Raw genomic sequence first — 22500 nt, 5'->3', positions numbered from 1 at the left:
TTGGTAAACTTTAACGAATGGTGTTAAGGAGAGATGAGAGGAAAGAAATTAAAGAGGATACTGGAGGCGAAAGAAAAGGGGGAGGGGGAAGTAAAGAGGACAAGATATGGAAGCGAAGTGAATGATGGGTGGTCGTTCATGGTGACGATGGGAAAGGTGTTTTGAGTGTATGGTGGTAGTCATTCATGATGATATTAGGTGAATGATGGTGGTCATTCGTGGTGTTGATGGCAGAGGTGTATTGAGTGAATGACTGCTTAGGATTCTTCACTCTGGTGCCCTATGATACAGTGGAGTGGGGTTATGCAACACGGAGATATCTTGCATCGCGCAGCTGCCAAAATACGCCTTTCGTTATTATTATATATTCACGGGGAGGTGTCAAGCCCATAAGTCATGCAGGACCTGGGAATGGGAGAGTAGGTCCAGTTCCTTAGATCAAGCTCCCCATCGCAGCATCAAAACACTTTCCTTCCTGGAGGGAGGTTGTCCTTCAAGACATATTTGTGTACCAACGTTGCAGCAACGAGAACAATGAAAGCTGAGGCGGCACCCAATTAAACCTGTTGACGTTCACCCCTATTATAATACTGTTGTAAAGGTAACTCACGTATATACCAAGCAGAGCTTTCTTACGCGTGTGTGTGTACTCACCTAGTTGTGGTTGCAGGGATCGAGTCATAGCTCCTAGCCCCGTGTGTGTGTGTGTGTGTGTACTCACCTAGTTGTGGTTGCAGGGGTCGATTCATAGCTCCTAGCCCCGCGTGTGTGTACTCACCTAGTTGTGGTTGCAGGGGTCGATTCATAGCTCCTGGAACCGTGTGCGTGTGTATGTCACAGACGCCAACATTTACCATTTTGTCGTGAAAAGCATTTCGAAATCAGAAATGCTGGACCGCACTATGTAAATAAAAAACCTCTCAGAACAATGTAGACTTTCCTGCAGACTTTTCCATAATGTATTACCCTCGTAAATTTTCTTCTCTCACTGTGGGAAAATCACCTGAGGCGAGTCCTGTTTATATGATGACACAGCTTTTTTATTTTTTAAAATTAGGAAGAGTACCTGCCACCACGTTAACGTGGTAGAGAAATTTATTAGTACTGGCATATGCCTCTCTATCATTTACACTGTGGTGGCAGTGCTGGCTTGCCTTTGGTTAGGTGCAGGAGTAGGCGTCTTGGTAATTGAAAGGGACACTTGGGTTTCCAGCAAGTAATGAATTATTGGTCGTGTGAGACACTGTGGGTAGTGTTGACACTGTTCTCTTGCTTTCTCAACTATCGTCTGTGTAGTAGCATAGCTATGAATTCGATGGACGGATGTGCGTTTAGTTCTAATCTGGTTCCTGTTGTTAGTTGGAGACTGGTGCTATGTAGCTTGTACCAGTAATTCAGACCCTGATACACCAAGAGTTTGTCTTGTTTGCCTTGCAGTGTTTTCAATTATCTGATTGGTTTGACCGAGGCTAATTTGTATGTTAATCAGTAGTCGATCGTAACTTGTGATCAATCTGGCGGCTTCATCTGCAGCCTCGTGCTCTTCAGTATCAACATGACTAGGTAACTGGTTAATTGTGGCCTCTCTTCTTCCCTCAGCTGCCAGGGTTTGTAAGATACTGAAATACAGAGGTAAACTAAGCCTTACGTTGTTCTGTGAGGTTTGCTGGGGTGCTTGGATAACAGTGATGGAGCCATGTGAAGGCCAGGATGTTACTGGTGTTGACGACGTAATACATGAGTCAGTACTAGTTGTATTGCTACTAGCTCAGCTTGAAAAAATGAAGTGTTTTGGGAGCCTCCAGCCATTGGACCGTACATCGTGACGTATTCCGGCTGCTGCACTCTTCTTCCTCTCTAGGTTGACTGAGGCCATCAATGACGTAAGAACATACGCTACACTGTTGGGACTTCAGCCTGGATCATGCTTTATTCTGCATGGTGCTCTAGTGTGTTTGTTTTGAAAGTGTTTGCTTACTTGGATTGTTTTTATAATATTCGTCAGGAGACAGGACAAGTGTCTCCTGACACGTGTCTTAAATATATAGATGACCTGTGTGCAAATGCTTACTGGGAGGCGCAATATGAGTATATCCGGTGTTTCAGGCAGCCGGGGTGCTGAAGCAGTATGCCCCGCTACTGACAAATCACTTCCTTCTTCCTTCACTGGTGTAGGTAGTGGTTCCTTCGTCGCATCAACCATGGCTCTTAGCCAGGTTTTCTCAGTAAGGACGACGTGATTCTGATAAAAAGTAGAGGAAATCTTTGTCTTTGTCAGGGAGTCTCTCTGCCGAGGGAATGGTGTGGCAACTATGCAGTAGTTAATGTATTCCATGTTATTGGTAAGGGCCGGGAGCTGAATCTCTAGCGTAAGACAAATTTCGTTTGTTCCCAGGGCTCTGTAAGCATGTGGTTCTGAGAGTACATATATATTATGTGAATATGTATTATTAATATTATGTAGAGTTAACTTGGGATAAACCAACAAACAATGTGACTTAATTCCATTGGTCATTCATGGAGGAGGGGGGGGTAAGATAATCAAGAAATATATTACTGCTGTTACTGTTACTACTGCACTTTATAATGTGCGTTACTGATACTGCTGTTACTCATCTGTCTGTTTTTATAGTGCCTTTTTTCTAGATAATGGAAAGACTGTGTACAGCTTGGTAGTGGGTATGTTTAGCGATTAGTGGACGGAGCATCGAGCTTTCACCATTCCTTGATTGATCCACACGGGCTTATCGCTTCGTATTAATTAATAAAATAAAAAAGTGAGTGGAACGAACACTGCGAAAGTCGTTGTTAAAGAGTTGTATCTCTGGAACCGAGTTTGTTCTGTGGCCGGTGCTATTGCTGTTAGATGCCGTTCACATGTTAAATTCTACTCCAAACTTGATAATGCAACTTCTGAGCGGCTTCAAGCTGAATGTACTTGTGTATTTTACGATATTAGTCTTTTTGGGCTTTTTGAAAGGTTTGCAATTGACTTGGGCTATGTATATCGTAATTTATCGTTTTCGTTGAAGAAATCTGGAATGCTCTCCTAGTTCTGTTGTAATGCTGCTCTTCCTGGTAACTGCTGCTTCTACTTGTCTGTACGCTGCTCTCACTCTGCTAATGCTGTTATTGTGGTTAATGTGTACAAGCTACTCTAAATGCTGTTTCTGCTTTCTTCTGGCAATCTTGCTGCTATTTCTGTTACTGCAGCACAGGATGCTGAGTCATTTGTTTTGTTGCTGGCAACGTTGCTGTGGCTACTGCAGATATGGCAACATGTTTGGAATGTAAACAATGTTGAATGTTTTCAAGACTTGTATATGTATCGAAATTTGCAATGATGACGGAATTACTTTGTCATGTAAACACGCTGACACGTACGTTGAGGAATTAAAACAAAAAGTAGGATACAAGGCAGGTGAAATTGTAGATCTAGAGAATGTACAGAGAACCTTTACTGCACATATAAGTTCCATCAAACACCTTAACGATTGGGAATGCTTGGAAGCACTTGACTTGTACTCACTGGAGCACATGGGAGAGAGATACATTATAATCTACACCTGGAAGATCCTGGAGGGACTGGCCCCTAATCGGCACACAGAAATCACTCCCTACGAAAGCAAAAGACTTCGCAAGCGATGCAACATACCCCCAGTGAAAAGTAGGGGCGCCATTAATACACCAAGAGAAAACACAATAAGTGTCTGGGGCCGAAGACTGTTCAACAGCCTCCCACCAGCCATAAGAGAAATTACCAATAGACCCCTGGCTGCCTTCAAGAGGGAGTTGGACAGATACCTAAAGTCGGTGCCGGATCAGCCGGACTGTGGTTTGTACGTTGGACTACATGCGGTCAGCAGTAACAACCTCGTTGATCAGGTCTTGATCCACCAGGAGGCCTGGTCATGGACCGGGCCGCGGGGGCGTTGATTCCCGGAATATCCTCCAGGTAGACAAATCATTAACAGAGAACAGCATACAAACAAGTGGAAGCAGCGATTACCAGGAAGAAAACCATTACAAGAGAACTAGGTGTTAGTAGGAAGAACAGCATCTAACAGCAACAGCACCGGCCACAGAACACATTCCCTTCCAGAGATACAACTCTTCAACAATATGACTTTCGTAGTGGTCTTTCCACTATTTTTTTTTATTATTAATGCGGATCATTCAAAGAATGGTGGAAGCTTGATGCTCCGTATTCTGATTGCTGGAATGCGGAGGTACAACTACTGCTGCTGCTGCTACTACTACAACTACTACTACTACTACTACTACTACTACTACTACTACTACTACTACTACTACTACTACTACTACTACTATTACTACTACTGCTGTTACTGCTACTACTACTGCTGGTGTTGTTGTTGTTGTTGCTGCTTCTGTTACTACTACTACTACTGCTGCTGCTGCTGCTGCTACTATTACTACTACTGCTGCTGCTTCTACTATAGCTATTACTACAACCACTACAAGAACTACTACTGCCTTCCAGAATGCTTCACCTTCTGGACCCACTCAACATATCCTGAGATACCATACATTGTATTACTAGTATGGTCCTGACAAAGTTGCTGGCGACTACAACGTAGCCACAGTAAATGTCTTATTAATTGTTCGCGTGTACATTTAACTAACATACAGTAATGTAAGTATAACAAAATACGGAAGCAAACCTTTGGACTGACACGGACGTCTACTGACCTTGGAGTTGGACCAGCACCGCTGTTCCCTAGTAACCAAAAGACGAAGCCAAGACTCTTAGTCTTGATCTGGTCATGGTCATGGACCAGGCTGCTGGGGCGTTGACCCCCAGAACACCTTCCAGGTATATACCTTCCAGGTTTAATTTTCGTAAATTATCACCACTGCATGTAATAATAATAATAATAATAATAATAATAATAATAATAATAATAATAATAATAATAATAATAATATAATCTTTATTTCTACATGTGCAATGTGTACATGCCTAGCTGACACCAGTGACATACTACCATATAGAAAGCCTCTTGTCATGTAGAGCGTTTCGGGCAAATTAGGTCAATTTTGTCCCAGGGGTCCAGTCCCTGGACCCATTATGTAGCTTTGTAATCTTTTGACTGCTGCCCACAGGATGGGTATGGGGTGCATAATAAAGATATTAAACTAAGGATGCGACCCACACCAGCCGATTAACACCCAGGCTCCTATTTTACTGACTGGTGAACAAGGACAGCAGGTGTCTTAAGGAAACACGTCTTAATGTTTCTGCCCGCACTGGGGATCGAACCACGGACCTAAGTGTGTGAGATGCGTGCTCTAGCAATCGAGCAATCCATAATAATACAGTGATTAGTGCAAATAATGTGGAAGTTTGAAACATCACTTAGTAAAAAATATATGTAGATTTTTACCTCATGCCCCGCTATGATAGTGACTTTCTTTGTACTTAGCAAACCAAAACTGTAATTCCACCTTTATAAAAAAATAAAATCTTTATTCTTTTCTTTACAAAGAAGTCAGACAGTGAGTGGATGTGGTGTTACCAAGCGGCACCACCAGGACAGGGAAGGAGGAAGGGATGGGTGGGTGTGAGGGAAGGGTGGGATGGAGGGTCGGAATGGTAGGCGGGGGGGGGGGGGACGGGCGGGGCCGAGGGGCGAATTTTGGGTGTGTGTGGGAGGTTGGGACTCAGCAGTTGAGGGGTCGGGGATAAAGAGTAAGGAATAAAAGGGAGAGGAAAGCATGGGAGGAGAATGAAGCCTAGCCATAAAGCTGTACTAACATGGCGGCTGACCAGCTCAATGTATCTGCCCTGACTTGTTCGGACTTTTAACCCGGAGGGATAAAGCCAACTGTGTGGGCGAACCGTTGTCAATAAAGGATCACATTATACTGCTTCTGCGTTTATTTTTTCATTGTTTCAGTATTTTATACAATTTGTTTCCAACCCGGAGGGTTAGCCACCCGGGATAACCCAAGAAAGTCAGTGAGTCGTTGAGGACTGTCTTATTTCCATTGTAGTCCTTCAATCTTGTCCCCCAGGCTGAGACCCACACCAGTCGACTAACACCCAGGTACCTACTTACTGTTAGGTGAACAGTGGCAGCAAATGTAAGGAAACATGCCCAATGTGTCTACTCGGCCGGGGATTGAACCACGGACACTCAGTGTGTGAGGCGAGAGTGTTGCCAACCGAGACACCGATGTAGAACTTTCTCTTATTGTTCACACTTCACACTGTATTTTTCACAGTTGCTTTAAACTGTGGAAATCTCTGCACACACCTGGTCATGGAGCGGATCACGGGGGCGTTGACCCCCGGAAAACCCTTCAGGTATACACACACAGATTTCAGATATTTCCATTTTTAACATTAACTACGATAACTCGATGGCGCACACTGTTGTAAATCTAATGATACGAAAGATTACATATGCAATATAAAATGAATCGTGTGAACAAGTTGACACAATAATCATCAGAGTATAGAACAAATTCCAACTACACAATAGAGCGAAAAGCTAACGTCAAAGACCTGGGAGTGATCATGTCGGAGGATCTCACCTTCAAGGACCATAACATTGTATCAATCGCATCTGCTAGAAAAATGACAGGATGGATAATGAGAACTTTCAAAACTAGGGATGCCAAGCCCATGATGACACTCTTCAGGTCGCTTGTTCTATCTAGGCTCGAATATTGCTGCACACTAACAGCACCTTTCAAGGCAGGTCGAATTGCTGACCTAGAAAATGTACAGAGAACCTTCGCGGCGCGCATAACGGAGATAAAACACCTCAATTACTGGGAGCGCTTGAAGTTCCTGAACCTGTACTCCCTGGAACGCAGGCGGGAGAGATACATGATTATATACACCTGGAAAATCCTAGAGGGATTAGTACCAAACTTGCACACGAAAATCACTCCCTACCAAAAGCAAAAGACTCGGCAGACGATGCAACATCCCCCCAATGAAAAGCAGGGGTGTCACTAGCACGTTAAGAGACAACACAGTAAGTGTTAGGGGCCCAAGACTGTTCAACTGCCTCCCAGCATACATAAGGGGGATTACCAATAGACCCCTGATTGTCTTCAAGCAGGCACTGGACAAGCACCTAAAGTTGGTACCTGATGATCCGGGCTGTGGTTCGTACGTTGGATTGCGTGCAGTCAGCAGTAACAGCCTTTTTGATCAGGCCCTGATCCACCATAAGGCCTGGTCACAGACTGGGCCGCGGGGGCGTTGACCCCCGGAACTCTCTACAGGTAAACTCCAGGTAAATAAACACTGTTTTCCATCAAGACTGAGGGGCTCGCCACCTCAAAATTACTTCGCCTTCTCCTACTCCTCCTCAAGTGTCTCCAAAACTAAATCACCTCTGTATTCGACCGATAAAGCCTGCTGTGTAGGCGAGACGTTACAACAATAAAGACCCCTGTGTCGGTATTGTATACTATTTTAATACGATATCTCAGATGGGCTCAGATAAAGGTTGAAACACTTATTTTTAACGAGTTTTTACGTGATTTTTCGACCAAGGAGAATCAGTCCTGATGTGGCAAGAGTCGGTATGAGGTGGTGGGGGAGGTGGAGGTAGCAAGAGTCGGTATGAGGTGGTAGGTGAGGTGGAGGTAGCAAGAGTCGGTATGAGGTGGTAGGTGAGGTGGAGGTAGCAAGAGTCGGTATGAGGTGGTAGGTGAGGTGGAGGTAGCAAGAGTCGGTATGAGGTGGTAGGTGAGGTGGAGGTAGCAAGAGTCGGTATGAGGTGGTAGGTGAGGTGGAGGTAGCAAGAGTCAGTATGAGGTGGTAGGTGAGGTGGAGGTAGCAAGAGTCAGTATGAGGTGGTAGGTGAGGTGGAGGTAGCAAGAGTCGGTATGAGGTGGTAGGTGAGGTGGAGGTAGCAAGAGTCGGTATGGGGTGGTAGGTGAGGTGGAGGTAGCAAGAGTCAGTATGAGGTGGTAGGTGAGGTGGAGGTAGCAAGAGTCAGTATGAGGTGGTAGGTGAGGTGGAGGTAGCAAGAGTCGGTATGAAGTGGTAGGTGAGGTGGAGGTAGCAAGAGTTGGTATGAAGTGGTAGGTGAGGTGGAGGTAGCAAGAGTCGGTATGAGGTGGTAGGTGAGGTGGAGGTAGCAAGAGTCGGTATGAGGTGGTAGGTGAGGTGGAGGTAGCAAGAGTCGGTATGAGGTGGTAGGTGAGGTGGAGGTAGCAAGAGTCAGTATGAGGTGGTAGGTAAGGTGGAGGTAGCAAGAGTCAGTATGAGGTGGTAGGTGAGGTGGAGGTAGCAAGAGTCGGTATGAGGTGGTAGGTGAGGTGGAGGTAGCAAGAGTCGGTATGGGGTGGTAGGTGAGGTGGAGGTAGCAAGAGTTGGTATGAAGTGGTGGGTGAGGTGGAGGTAGCAAGAGTCGGTATGGGGTGGTAGGGGAGGTTGAGGTAGCAAGAGTTGGTATGAGGTGGTAGGTGAGGTGGAGGTAGCAAGTGTCGGTATGAGGTGGTAGGTGAGGTAGAGGTAGCAAGAGTCGGTATGAGGTGGTAGGTGAGGTGGAGGTAGCAAGAGTCGGTATGAGGTGGTAGGTGAGGTGGAGGTAGCAAGAGTCGGTATGAAGTGGTAGGTGAGGTGGAGGTAGCAAGAGTCGGTATGAAGTGGTAGGTGAGGTGGAGGTATCAAGAGTCGGTATGAAGTGGTAGGTGAGGTGGAGGTAGCAAGAGTCGGTATGAAGTGGTAGGTGAGGTGGAGGTAGCAAGAGTTGGTATGAAGTGGTAGGTGAGGTGGAGGTAGCAAGAGTTGGTATGAAGTGGTAGGTGAGGTGGAGGTAGCAAGAGTTGGTATGAAGTGGTAGGGGAGGTGGAGGTAGCAAGAGTCGGTATGAGGTGGTAGGGGAGGTGGGGATAGCAAGAGTCGGTATGAAGTGGTAGGGGAGGTGGAGGTAGCAAGAGTAGGTATGAAGTGGTAGGTGAGGTGGAGGTAGCAAGAGTCTGTATGAAGTGGTAGGGAAGGTGGAGGTAGCAAGAGTCGGTATGAAGTGGTAGGGGAGGTGGAGGTAGCAAGAGTAGGTATGAAGTGGTAGGGGAGGTGGAGGTAGCAAGAGTCGGTATGAAGTGGTAGGGGAGGTGGAGGTAGCAAGAGTAGGTATGAAGTGGTAGGGAAGGTGGAGGTAGCAAGAGTCGGTATAAAGTGGTGGGTGAGGTGGAGGTAGCAAGAGTCGGTATGAAGTGGTAGGGAAGGTGGAGGTAGCAAGAGTCGGTATGAAGTGGTAGGGGAGGTGGAGGTAGCAAGAGTAGGTATGAAGTGGTAGGGGAGGTGGAGGTAGCAAGAGTCGGTATGAAGTGGTAGGTGAGGTGGAGGTAGCAAGAGTCTGTATGAAGTGGTAGGGAAGGTGGAGGTAGCAAGAGTCGGTATAAAGTGGTGGGTGAGGTGGAGGTAGCAAGAGTCGGTATGAAGTGGTAGGGAAGGTGGAGGTAGCAAGAGTCGGTATGAAGTGGTAGGGGAGGTGGAGGTAGCAAGAGTTGGTATGAAGTGGTAGGGGAGGTGGAGGTAGAAAGAGTCGGTATGAAGTGGTAGGGAAGGTGGAGGTAGCAAGAGTCGGTATGAAGTGGTAGGTGAGGTGGAGGTAGCAAGAGTCGGTATGAAGTGGTAGGTGAGGTGGAGGTAGCAAGAGTCGGTATGAAGTGGTAGGGGAGGTGGAGGTAGCAAGAGTCGGTATGAAGTGGTAGGGAAGGTGGAGGTAGCAAGAGTCTGTATGAAGTGGTAGGGGAGGTGGAGGTAGCAAGAGTCGGTATAAAGTGGTAGGTGAGGTGGAGGTAGCAAGAGTCGGTATAAAGTGGTAGGTGAGGTGGAGGCAGCAAGAGTTGGTATGAAGTGGTAGGTGAGGTGGAGGTAGCAAGAGTCGGTATGAGGTGGTAGGGGAGGTGGGGATAGCAAGAGTCGGTATGAGGTGGTAGTAGCAAGGGTCAGTATGAGGTGGTAGGGGAGGTGGGGATAGCAAGGGTCGGTATGAGGTGGTAGGGGAGGTGGAGATAACAAGGGTCGGTATGAGGTGGTAATAGCAAGGGTCAGTATGAGGTGGTAGGGGAGGTGGGGATAGCAAGGGTCGGTATGAGGTGGTAGGGGAGGTGGGGATAGCAAGGGTCGGTATGAGATGGTAGGGGAGGTGGGGATAGCAAGAGTCGGTATGAGGTAGTAGGGGAGGTGGGGATAGCAAGAGTCAGTATGAAGTGGTAGGGGAGGTGGAGATAGCAAGAGTCGGTATGAGGTGGTAGTAGCAAGGGTCAGTATGAGGTGATAGGGAAGGTGGGGGTAGCAAGTTTCGGTATGAGGTGTTAGGGGAGGTCGGGGTAGCAAGGGTCGGTATTACGTGGTAGGGGAGACTGGAAGCAACAATAAGAACACCTCCCCCCTGAACGAGACCATTAATCATGCCCACTAACACCCACTTTCCCCCTCTTTCCCCACCGGGGAGCGGCGCTCCCTAGCAACAAACTCACGAGGGCAAGCCTGTCACTGATAAAGATGGAAGGAACAAGGAGGAAGAAAGAGTCGGGAGAAATGCAATGGAAAATAAGAGAATTATATATGAACGAGTGAGAGAGAGAGAGTGAGGTAAGAATGAAGCAAGTAAGAGATGGTTAAGAAAATGAACGAAAAGGACAGGTGAAGTATGATTACACACAGAGTGAGCAGTGTTTGTCTTTACTGTGTTATCTTACGATAAATATATATATAAAGTAAAACAACCACAGGAGAAGTTGAATGATAGCCCTAGCCCTTTCGTGTTGCCATCAACACATCATCAGGACAGGAGATTGCAGTGTTGCAGACATGAGTAGGAAGTCCAAATAGATTCGTTCAGGGGGAAAGTTCTAGCTCGACAACACTCGCACAACACTTGTAGTCCACGATAGGTAATACACTGAAGGAAGCTCCCTAACCGCTGTTAGAGTTAGTGGCAATCTAGCAGCACTAACTCAGGCTTTACAACGTTAATGAAAAAGCTTACTTCATAACATGGATTATATCGTACAGCTACTCACTACATTCCATCACAGAACATACATTCAACACCTCTGTCTTGGTCGTAGACGCATAGAGAAGTATAAACAAACTCAGTCGGATACATAAAACATAAAAATGCATTACGGTAGGCTTACTGACCCATGTTAACTGCCAGACAAGTCCCATCAACAATGTTGGTATCAAAAAGAGTGTGGCTACAGATGAAAGATGCTAAATTGGTCACAAAGGATGTGGTACTTTGTCCCTACTAATCACTCTGTGACAGACACAACAACTGGCTCATAATATTGAAATACAAACATTAGAAATCATCAGCCACGCTGATCGACACCATGCCTAACCCTTCTAGGGTAGGGTAGGTGCCTGAGCCCGAGCCTTTAGCTCATAAGACTGTCATTCCCATTTGCCCCCTTGGGGCGGGGATGGCAGACCAGAGAGGCCTAGCTTGTGGCTAGGCCTGGGGACAGTTGGTCCCAAAGATGAGGAGGTACTTGTGCCTCCTCCCATGGGAGACTTAGGTCTCAGACATTCCCTAAAGAGGGAGCCAAGGCCGGGCCACCACATGGAAAAGACCCGGGCCGGGAGAAAACCGGCGAATCTTTAATAATAATAATCAGCCACGCTGCTGCACAGAGCCAGATTAAAATTTTGTAGGTCCCTGGACTACCGGTACTGTGAGACCGCCAGTGATATTTTGTAGGTCCCTGGGTTACCGGTACTGTGAGTCCCCCAGTGATATTTTGTAGGTCCCTGCGCTACCGGTACTGTGAGACCGCCAGTGATATTTTGTAGGTCCCTGGGTTACCGGTACTGTGAGTCCCCCAGTGATATTTTGTAGGTCCCTGGGCTACCGGTACTGTGAGACCGCCAGTGATATTTTGTAGGTCCCTGGGTTACCGGTACTGTGAGGCCCCCAGTGATATTTTGTAGGTCCCTGAGCTACCGGTACTGTGAAGCCCCCAGTGATATTTTGTAGGTCCCTGGGTTACCGGTACTGTGAGTCCCAAGTGATATTTTGTAGGTCCCTGGGCAACCGGTACTGTGAGGCCCACGGTGATATTCTGTAGGTCCCTGGGTTACCGATACTGTGAGGCCCCCAGTGATATTTTGTAGGTCCCTGGGTTACCGGTACTGTGAGTCCCCCAGTGATATTTTGTAGGTCCCTGGACTACCGGTACTGTGAGGCCCCCAGTGATATTTTGTAGGTCCCTGGACTACCGGTACTGTGAGGCCCCCAGTGATATTTTGTAGGTCCCTGGACTACCGGAACTGTGAGATCCCCAGTGATATTTTGTAGGTCGATGGGCTACCGGTACTGTGAGTCCCTCAGTGATATTTTGTAGGTCCCTGGGTTACCGGTACTGTGAGTCCCCCAGTGATATTTTGGAGGTCCCTAGACTACCGGTACTGTGAGTCCCCCAGTGATATTTTGTAGGTCCCTGGACTACCGGTACTGTGAGTCCCCCAGTGATATTTTGTAGGCCCCTGGACTACCGGAACTGTGAGTTCCCCAGTGATATTTTGTAGGTCCCTGGACTACCGGTACTGTGAGTCCCTCAGTGATATTTTGTAGGTCCCTGAGTTACCGGTACTGTGAGTCCTCCAGTGATATTTTGTAGGTCCATGGACTACCGGTACTGTGAGTCCCCCAGTGATATTTTGTAGGTCCCTGGGCTACCGGTACTGTGAGGCCCCCAGTGATATTTTGTAGGTCCCTGGACTACCGGTACTGTGAGGCCCCCAGTGATATTTTGTAGGTCCCTGGGCTACCGGTACTGTGAGGCCCCCATTGATATTTTCAAAAGGTAAACAAAGTCTGTGTAAGGTCAAAAGAAGCTACTATAAGGTCTCTTGGAGGTCACCTGCTATCAGGCTTAGGGTTAAGTCAGCGTGTGGAGGCTGCAAGATGGCCACATATAATGCTGGGATATGGCAACCTTACAACCTCTAAGTGAACCGATAAGCCAGGATAAGGTCTCTGCCAAGTGACCAAAAGCTCCACTGAGCTGGACATCGTATGACCAACACCGGCGTCAGGGGAAATTAGATAATGGCACTGACACTGTCCACAGGTGATAATAGTACTGACATTATACCCATGTGATAATGATAGTGACACTGTCCACAGGTGATAATGATAGTGACACTGTCCACAGGTGATAATGATAGTGACACTGTCCACAGGTGATAATGATAGTGACACTGTCCATAGGTGATAATAGTACTGATATTATACCCATGTGATAATGATAGTGACACTGTCCACAGGTGATAATGATAGTGAAACTGTCCACAGGTGATAATAGTACTGACATTATACCCATGTGATAATGACAGTGACACTGTCCACAGGTGATAATGATAGTGACACTGTCCACATGTGATAATGATAGTGACACTGTCCACATGTGATAATGATAGTGACACTGTCCACAGGTGATAATAATAGTGACACTGTCCACAGGTGATAATGATAGTGACACTGTCCACATGTGATAATGATAGTGACACTGTCCACAGGTGATAATGATAGTGACACTGTCCACTGGTGATAATGATAGTGACACTGTCCACAGGTGATAATGATAGTGACACTGTCCACAGGTGATAATGATAATGACACTGTCCACAGGTGATAATGATAGTGACACTGTCCACAGGTGATAATGATAGTGACACTGTCCACAGGTGATAATGATAGTGACACTGTCCACAGGTGATAATGATAGTGACACTGTCCACAGGTGATAATGATAGTGACACTGTCCACAGGTAATAATGATAGTGACACTGTCCACAGGTGATAATGACAGTGACACTGTCCACAGGTAATAATGATGGTGACGCTGTCCACAGGTTAACAGTAGCTCCTGCTTGTCAGCCCCACAATAACCCTGTGTGCTGTCGCTCTCTAGTACACACATTAAGTCATAACGAAAAGTATTAACAACAGATGCAGAGAGAATATAAAATGAAAATGATTCGTTGGTTTGAGCGGTACTGGAATTTATGGAGAGGCTCGGTGTGTGGGACTTCGATCATCTGAGGGAAGCGTATATGGTGGTTGTGGGCGGGTGTTGCGGTCCATACTAATCATGTTATTTGCCCAGGTAAACGCATCCATCTTAGGTAACTTGGTACCCCTGCCACACTCGCTGAAAAAAAATTTACTCTAGTGTGCGTTTCATTCTTCAGCGCAGATGAGAGAGTGACAGGGGTACTAGGTCACTTAGTGTCTGTTGCTATGTCCCTGTTATTACCGTTTCCCTGTTGTTGTGGTGGTTGTTGTGTCCCTGTTGTTGTGGTGTCCCCGCTGTTGGGTACCTGTTATTGTCCCTGTATATCTCACTCGCTCCTTCCACTCTCATTCACTCTCTCTCTTTATATATATATATATATATATATATATATATATATATATATATATATATATATATATATATATATATGCATATACAAATAATCCTAAGTCAGGAAAGTAAAATGTACCACACGGGTTGAACATTTTATATGTATAAATATATCATCACTGCATTTATAGGAAGTTCCGGTTCAGCTGCGACTGTACAGAGGGCGCCACCGGCCGTCAGTGCCAGGTGGGAGGACTGTGTGCCAACGGTGACCCCCGTAGCTGGTGCAGTGACCACGGCGAGTGTAGGTGAGTGTTGGCACCCCTCAGTTAGTGTTGGAAACCAGGGATCGGTGTTGAGGTAATGCAACACACGTGTGTGTTGTGTGTGTGTGTACTCACCTAATTGTACTCACCTAATTGTGGTTGCAGGGGTCGAGACTCAGCTCCTGGCCCCGCCTCTTCACTGATCGCTACTGGATCCTCTCTCTCTCTGCTTCCTGAGCTTTGTCATACCTCTTCTTAAAACTATGTATGGTTCCTGCCTCCACTACTTCACTTGCTAGGCTATTCCACTTGCTGACAACTCTATGACTGAAGAAATACTTCCTAACGTCCCTGTGACTCGTCTGAGTCTTCAGCTTCCAGTTGTGACCCCTTGTCCCTGTGTCCCCTCTCTGGAACATCCTATCTCTGTCCACCTTGTCTATTCCCCGCAGTATCTTGTATGTCGTTATCATGTCTCCCCTGACCCTTCTGTCCTCCAGTGTCGTCAGTCCGATTTCCCTTAACCTTTCCTCGTACGACATTCCCTTGAGCTCTGGGACTAGCCTTGTTGCAAACCTTTGTACTTTCTCTAACTTCTTGATGTGCTTGACCAGGTGTGGGTTCCAGACTGGTGCTGCATACTCCAGTATGGGTCTAACATACACAGTGTACAGTGTCTTGAACGATTCCTTATTAAGGTATCGGAACGCTATTCTCAGGTTTGCCAGGCGCCCGTATGCTGCAGTGGTTATTTGGTTGATGTGTGCCTCCGGTGATGTGCTCGGTGTTATGGTCACCCCAAGGTCTTTCTCCCTGAGTGAGGTCTGTAGTCTTTGTCCACCTAGCCTATATTCTGTCTGCGGTCTTCTTTGCCCCTCCCCAATCTTCATGACTTTGCATTTGGCTGGATTGAATTCGAGGAGCCAGTTACTGGACCACATGTCCAGCCTCTCCAGGTCTCTTTGCAGTCCTGCCTCATCCTCGTCCGATTTAATTCTTCTCATCAACTTCACGTCATCTGCGAACAGGGACACTTCAGAGTCTATTCCTTCCATCATGTCGTTCACATATATCAAAAATAGCACTGGTCCTAGAACTGACCCCTGTGGGACCCCGCTCGTAACAGGCGCCCACTGTGATACCTCTTCACGTACCATGACTCGTTGCTGCCTCCCTGTCAGGTATTCCCTTATCCATTGCAGTGCCCTTCCTTTTACGTGTGCCTGATCCTCCAGCTTCTGCACTAATCTCTTGTGGGGAACTGTGTCAAAGGCCTTCCTGCAGTCTAGGAAAACGCAATCTACCCAACCCTCTCTCTCGTGTCTTACTTCTGTTACCTTGTCATAAAACTCCAGGAGGTTTGTGATACAAGATTTGCCTTCCATGAACCCATGCTGGTTTTCATTTATAATCTTGTTCCTTTCCAGGTGTTCGACCACTCTCCTCCTGATAATCTTCTCCATGACTTTGCACACAATACATGTCAGAGACACAGGTCTGTAGTTTAGTGCCTCGTTTCTGTTTCCTTTCTTAAATATGGGGACTACATTAGCTGTCTTCCATTTCTCAGGTAGTTGCCCAGTTTCAAGGGATGTGTTGAAGATTGTGGTTAGAGGCACACACAGCATCTCTGCTCCTTCTCTAAGGACCCATGGGGAGATGTTGTCCGGTCCCATCGCCTTTGAGGTGTCAAGGTCACTTAAGAGCTTCTTCACCTCCTCCTCAGTTGTTCGTATGTCATCCAACACTTGTTGGTATATTCCCTCTTGATGTTCCCTTCTGTGCTGTCTTCCCACAGCCCTTCCTGTCTCTACTGTAAAAACTTCCTTAAATCTCCTGTTCAGCTCCTCACATACCTCCTGATCATTTCTTGTGAGTTCTCCACCTTCTGTCCTTAATCTGATCACCTGGTCTTTGACTGTTGTCTTCCTCCTGATGTGGCTATACAACAGTTTCGGGTCAGTCTTGATTCTCGATGCTATGTCATTTTCATACTGTCGCTGGGCCTCCCTCCTTACCTGTGCGTACTCGTTCCTGGCTCTGCGACTGATCTCCCTATTTTCGTGTGTTCTCTGCCTTCTGTACTTTTTCCATTCTCTATTGCACTTTGTTTTTGCCTCCTTACACCGTCGGGTAAACCAGGGGCTTGTTCTGGTCTTCCCGTTGTTACTGTTGCCCTTGGGAATGAACCTTTCCACTGCCTCCTTGCATTTTGTTGCTACATATTCCATCATTTCATTTACTGGCTTTCCTGCCAGTTCTCTGTCCCACTGGACCTCCCGCAGGAAGTTCTTCAACCCTATGTAGTCCCCTCTTTTATAGTCAGGCTTTTCCCATTCTACTCCTGTTATTCTCTCCACTTGCAGCTCTACTATGTATTCAAAGCACAGAACCACGTGGTCGCTAGCTCCTAGGGGACTCTCATACTTGATGTCCTCAATGTCTGAGCTGCCCAGGGTGAACACAAGGTCCAATCTTGCTGGTTCATCCTCCCCTCTCACTCTGGTAGTGTCCTTAACATGTTGGTGCATGAGGTTTTCCAGCACCACGTCCAACATCCTGGCTCTCCATGTTTCGGGACCCCCATGTGGCTCCAGGTTTTCCCAGTCAATCTCCCTGTGGTTGAAATCCCCCATAACCAGCAACTTTGCTCTGCTGGAGTGAGCTCTTCTTGCCACCTCAGCAAGTGTGTCCACCATTGCTCTGTTGCTCTCTTCATATTCCTCTCTTGGCCTCCTGCAGTTCTGTGGTGGATTATACATCACTGCAATGACCACTTTGTGTTCCCCAGACTGAAGTGTACCTGCTATGTAGTCTCTTTCTCCTGTCTCATCTATTCCTTCCATTTTCTCGAATTTCCATCTGTTTTTTTACAAGCAGAGCAACCCCACCTCCCCCCCTACCCCTTCTATCTTTCCTCATGATCTGGTATCCTGGTGGGAAGATTGCATCTGTTATTGTCTCCATGAGTTTTGTTTCTGTAACTGCTATGATGTCTGGGGACTTCTCATTGATTCTTTCTTGCCATTCCTCATGTTTATTCGTTAATCCATCTGCATTTGTGTACCAAACCTTCAACTTCTGTTCTAATACTGTAACTGTGGTGCGGGGGGTGGAAACAGAGGGATCGGTGTGTGATGGTTGGTTTGGAATGTTCAGTTGCCTTGGGGGTGTCGTGGCTGGAGTCCTTCTGCAGGTGTTTCTGGGGGGTGCGCTTGTCCTTCCATTTGATCCTGGGTTATTCTGCTCTCCTTTTTCATTTCCTCCCATTGTGTGTGTGTGTGTGTGTGTGTGTGTGTGTGTGTGTGTGTGTGTGTGTGTGTGTGTGTGTGTGTGTGTGTGTGTGTGTGTGTGTGTGTGTGTGTGTGTGTGTGCGTGTGTGTGTAACAACCTCCAGGTGACACCCACTAACGATCCTTGTTGATACTTCAACAGGTACGTTGCTGGGGAGAGCATCTGTGTGTGTGACCAGGGCTACCACGGTACACTCTGTCAGTACCACTACACCACCATACCTTCTTCAGATCAAAGTTAGTTATTCATATTGTTATTATTATTATTATTATTATTATTATTAGTAGTAGTAGTAGTAGTAGTAGTAGTAGTAGTTGTAGTAGTAATAGTTGTAGTAGTAGTAGTAGTAGTAGTAGTAGTAGTAGTAGTAGCAGTAGAAGTAATAGTATTATTATTATTATTATTATTATTATTATTATTATTATTATTATTATTATATTCGCAGAAAGTTCACTTAAACGAAATCCCAGCAATTTATTATTATAGTGAAGCTGAGGAAAATAAATTATGTAAAATAAGTCACTTGGGTCGTGGTTCTTGAATAGTGCCTCGACGAACTGTCTTCAAGGCTTCTTAGAGAACGCAACATTTAACTTCGTTTCTAGCTTCTCTCTCCGGTACATCACTAGAAAAAGTATTGTACCCGATTTGTGGAAGATGTCTAGTGTGATTCCTAACGTCTGCAAAATAGGAGAGTACAAGAAACTGCACACACACACACACACACACACACACACAGTTTAAGTGGGTGTTTTTGTGTGTAACAGCGTGTGGCAGACTCCTGCGGTGTCAACACAACTGTCACCTCAGAGTGGAGTGGCAGGTCAAGTTAGTCTTTTGTTCTTGTTCTGCTGGCTACGTCTCCATCAACACCACCCACTGCGTGGCCCTAGGTGAGTATTGTGTGGCCCTAGGTGAGTGTTGTGTGGCCCTCGGTGAGTGCTGTGTAGCTCTAGGTGAGTGCCAGAATATTGTGTGGCCCTCGGTGAGTGTTATGTGGCCCTCGGTGAGTGTTATGTGGCCCTAAGTGAGTGTTGTGTGCCCTCAGTGAATATACCGTGGCCTTCGGTGAGTGCCAAAGAGTGACAATGGGTGGGCATGATGTATGGAGAGAGAGAGAGAGAGAGAGAGAGAGAGAGAGAGAGAGAGAGAGAGAGAGAGAGAGAGAGAGAGAGAGAGAGAGAGAGAGAGAGAGAGAACAGAGGAAAATTCCACCTTCATTATAGATTAGTCAAGATTGTTGTTGTCACACAGAGGACTGGGACGTGACTGTGAGGCTGGAGATGCCAGGAGAACCACTCAACACAGAAGAAGCCATTAATAAGGTAAGTTTTCCCCATCTCGATGAATCTGTGGGGAAGGAAGAGTTATCAGTATGGTAAATTCCCCTCCATCCCATTAAATATGCAGTTATCAGTAGTGGGAAATTTATGGAATCAATAATTGCCGAGGCAGTTCGTAGCCACCTTGAAAAACATAAATTAATCAACGAATCTCAGCATGGTTTTACAAAGGGGCGTTCCTGCCTTACGAATTTATTAACTTTTTTCACTAAGGTATTTGAGGAGGTAGATCATGGTAATGAATATGATATTGTGTATATGGACTTCAGTAAGGCTTTTGACAGGGTCCCACATCAGAGACTATTGAGGAAAATTAAAGCATATGGAATAGGAGGAGAAATTTTTTCCTGGATAGAGGCATGGTTGACAAATAGGCAGCAGAGAGTTTGCATAAATGGGGAGAAATCAGAGTGGGGAAGTGTCACGAGCGGTGTTCCACAGGGGTCAGTGTTGGGCCCCCTGCTGTTCACAATCTACATAAACGACATAGATGAGGGCATAAAGAGTGACATCGGCAAGTTTGCCGATGACACCAAAATAGGCCGTCGAATTCATTCTGACGAGGACATTCGAGCACTCCAGGAAGATTTGAATAGACTGATGCAGTGGTCGGAGAAGTGGCAGATGCAGTTTAATATAGACAAATGCAAAGTTCTAAATGTTGGACAGGACAATAACCATGCCACATATAAACTAAATAATGCAGATCTTAATATTACGGATTGCGAAAAAGATTTAGGAGTTCTGGTTAGCAGTAATCTGAAACCAAGACAACAGTGCATAAGTGTTCGCAATAAAGCTAATAGAATCCTTGGCTTCATATCAAGAAGCATAAATAATAGGAGTCCTCAGGTTGTTCTTCAACTCTATACATCCTTGGTTAGGCCTCATTTAGATTATGCTGCACAGTTTTGGTCACCGTATTACAGAATGGATATAAATTCTCTGGAAAATGTACAAAGGAGGATGACAAAGTTGATCCCATGTATCAGAAACCTTCCCTATGAGGATAGACTAAGGGCCCTGAAACTGCACTCTCTAGAAAGACGTAGAATTAGGGGGGATATGATTGAGTTTTTACGAGGATAGTGAGGCTCAAGTTAGAGTATGTAGGAAAGAGGGAAATTTTTTCCCAGTAAAAGTAGGCCTTAGACAAGGATGTGTGATGTCACCGTGGTTGTTTAATATATTTATAGATGGGGTTGTAAGAGAAGTAAATGCGAGGGTCTTGGCAAGAGGCGTGGAGTTAAAAGATAAAGAATCACACACAAAGTGGGAGTTGTCACAGCTGCTCTTTGCTGATGACACTGTGCTCTTGGGAGATTCTGAAGAGAAGTTGCAGAGATTGGTGGATGAATTTGGTACTGTGTGCAAAAGAAGAAAATTAAAGGTGAATACAGGAAAGAGTAAGGTTATGAGGATAACAAAAAGATTAGGTGATGAAAGATTGAATATCAGATTGGAGGGAGAGAGTATGGAGGAGGTGAACGTATTCAGATATTTGGGAGTGGACGTGTCAGCGGATGGGTCTATGAAAGATGAGGTGAATCATAGAATTGATGAGGGAAAAAGAGTGAGTGGTGCACTTAGGAGTCTGTGGAGACAAAGAACTTTGTCCTTGGAGGCAAAGAGGGGAATGTATGAGAGTATAGTTTTACCAACGCTCTTATATGGGTGTGAAGCGTGGGTGATGAATGTTGCAGCGAGGAGAAGGCTGGAGGCAGTGGAGATGTCGTGTCTGAGGGCAATGTGTGGTGTGAATATAATGCAGAGAATTCGTAGTTTGGAAGTTAGGAGGAGGTGCGGGATTACCAAAACTGTTGTCCAGAGGGCTGAGGAAGGGTTGTTGAGGTGGTTCGGACATGTAGAGAGAATGGAGCGAAACAGAATGACTTCAAGAGTGTATCAGTCTGTAGTGGAAGGAAGGCGGGGTAGGGGTCGGCCTAGGAAGGGTTGGAGGGAGGGGGTAAAGGAGGTTTTGTGTGCGAGGGGCTTGGACTTCCAGCAGGCATGCGTGAGCGTGTTTGATAGGAGTGAATGGAGACAAATGGTTTTTAATACTTGACGTGCTGTTGGAGTGTGAGCAAAGTAACATTTATGAAGGGATTCAGGGAAACCGGCAGGCCGGACTTGAGTCCTGGAGATGGGAAGTACAGTGCCTGCACTCTGAAGGAGGGGTGTTAATGTTGCAGTTTAAAAACTGTAGTGTAAAGCACCCTTCTGGCAAGACAGTGATGGAGTGAATGATGGTGAAAGTTTTTCTTTTTCGGGCCACCCTGCCTTGGTGGGAATCGGCCAGTGTGATAATAAAAAAATAATAAATAATGATTGAGGTGTATAAATGGAAGACAGGAATAAATAAAGGGGATGTAAATAGTGTGCTGAAAATATCTAGCCTAGACAGGACTCGCAGCAATGGTTTTAAGTTGGAAAAATTCAGATTCAGGAAGGATATAGGAAAGTACTGGTTTGGTAATAGAGTTGTGGATGAGTGGAACAAACTCCCAAGTACCGTTATAGAGGCCAGAACGTTGTGTAGCTTTAAAAATAGGTTGGATAAATACATGAGTGGATGTGGGTGCGTGTGAGTTAGACCTGATAGCTTGTGCTACCAGGTCGGTTGCCGTGTTCCTCCCTTAAGTCAATGTGACCTGACATGACTAGGTTGGGTGCATTGGCTTAAGCCGGTAGGAGACTTGGACCTGCCTCACATGGGCCAGTAGGCCTTCTGCAGTGTTCCTTCGTTCTTATGTTCTTATGTTCTTATGTAAGACTTTCTACATCTCGATAAATCTGCAGGAGGGAGCAGTAATCAGCATGAAAAGTCTTCCTCCCACTTGGATGACTCAAGTGTTTGAGTCATCCATACGTTATTGTAAATAGTGTAAATAACTGTGAATACAATGCCATTATAAAAACAAACTCTTCAGTATATCAGTGGTAATATCAGTATATTTTCACTTGGTATCCGTGTCGCACTCTCATTTTCTTGTCTTTACCTGACTCCTGTTTACAGCGCTGCCTTCTGTTTACAGAATGTTCTTCCTAATTTGTTTATCTCTCATTTTCTTTTCAGTTCCTCTTTTATTATTGCAGTTTGAGTAAAAGTACGAAATTTTAACTCTTTCTTTAGGCCTGTAGAATGGCGTCTATATCTTCGGACGTCCCGAGCGTTGAATATCCTCAGAGTCGCAGCGCTGAGGATATCCTACAGATCCTAATATCCTTCCCTGCTCTTG

At 45.9% G+C, this 22500-nt stretch overlaps 1 protein-coding gene across 9 annotated transcripts in view; it reads left to right on the top strand.

Moving 5' to 3' along the window:
• LOC128696417 (uncharacterized) overlaps positions 1-22500 on the top strand; it is a 61085-nt gene that overhangs the window by 14237 nt on the left and 24348 nt on the right. For 3 of the 9 annotated variants that reach the window (XM_070092312.1, XM_070092311.1, XM_070092313.1), the window contains exons 4-7: positions 14550-14666; positions 18060-18154; positions 18686-18811; positions 19173-19243. In XM_070092312.1, the coding sequence (XP_069948413.1) occupies positions 14550-14666; positions 18060-18154; positions 18686-18811; positions 19173-19243 (409 nt within the window). Of the gene's footprint in view, positions 1-14549; positions 14667-18059; positions 18155-18685; positions 18812-18856; positions 18875-19172; positions 19244-22500 lie in introns of those variants that run through there. The other 6 variants (XM_070092316.1, XM_070092315.1, XM_070092318.1 and 3 more) reach the window with 4 other exon arrangements.

This window comes from Cherax quadricarinatus, chromosome 39 (assembly GCF_038502225.1).
Source record: "Cherax quadricarinatus isolate ZL_2023a chromosome 39, ASM3850222v1, whole genome shotgun sequence".
Classification (NCBI taxonomy): domain Eukaryota; kingdom Metazoa; phylum Arthropoda; class Malacostraca; order Decapoda; family Parastacidae; genus Cherax; species Cherax quadricarinatus.
This window is presented reverse-complemented; position numbering and strand designations above follow the sequence as displayed.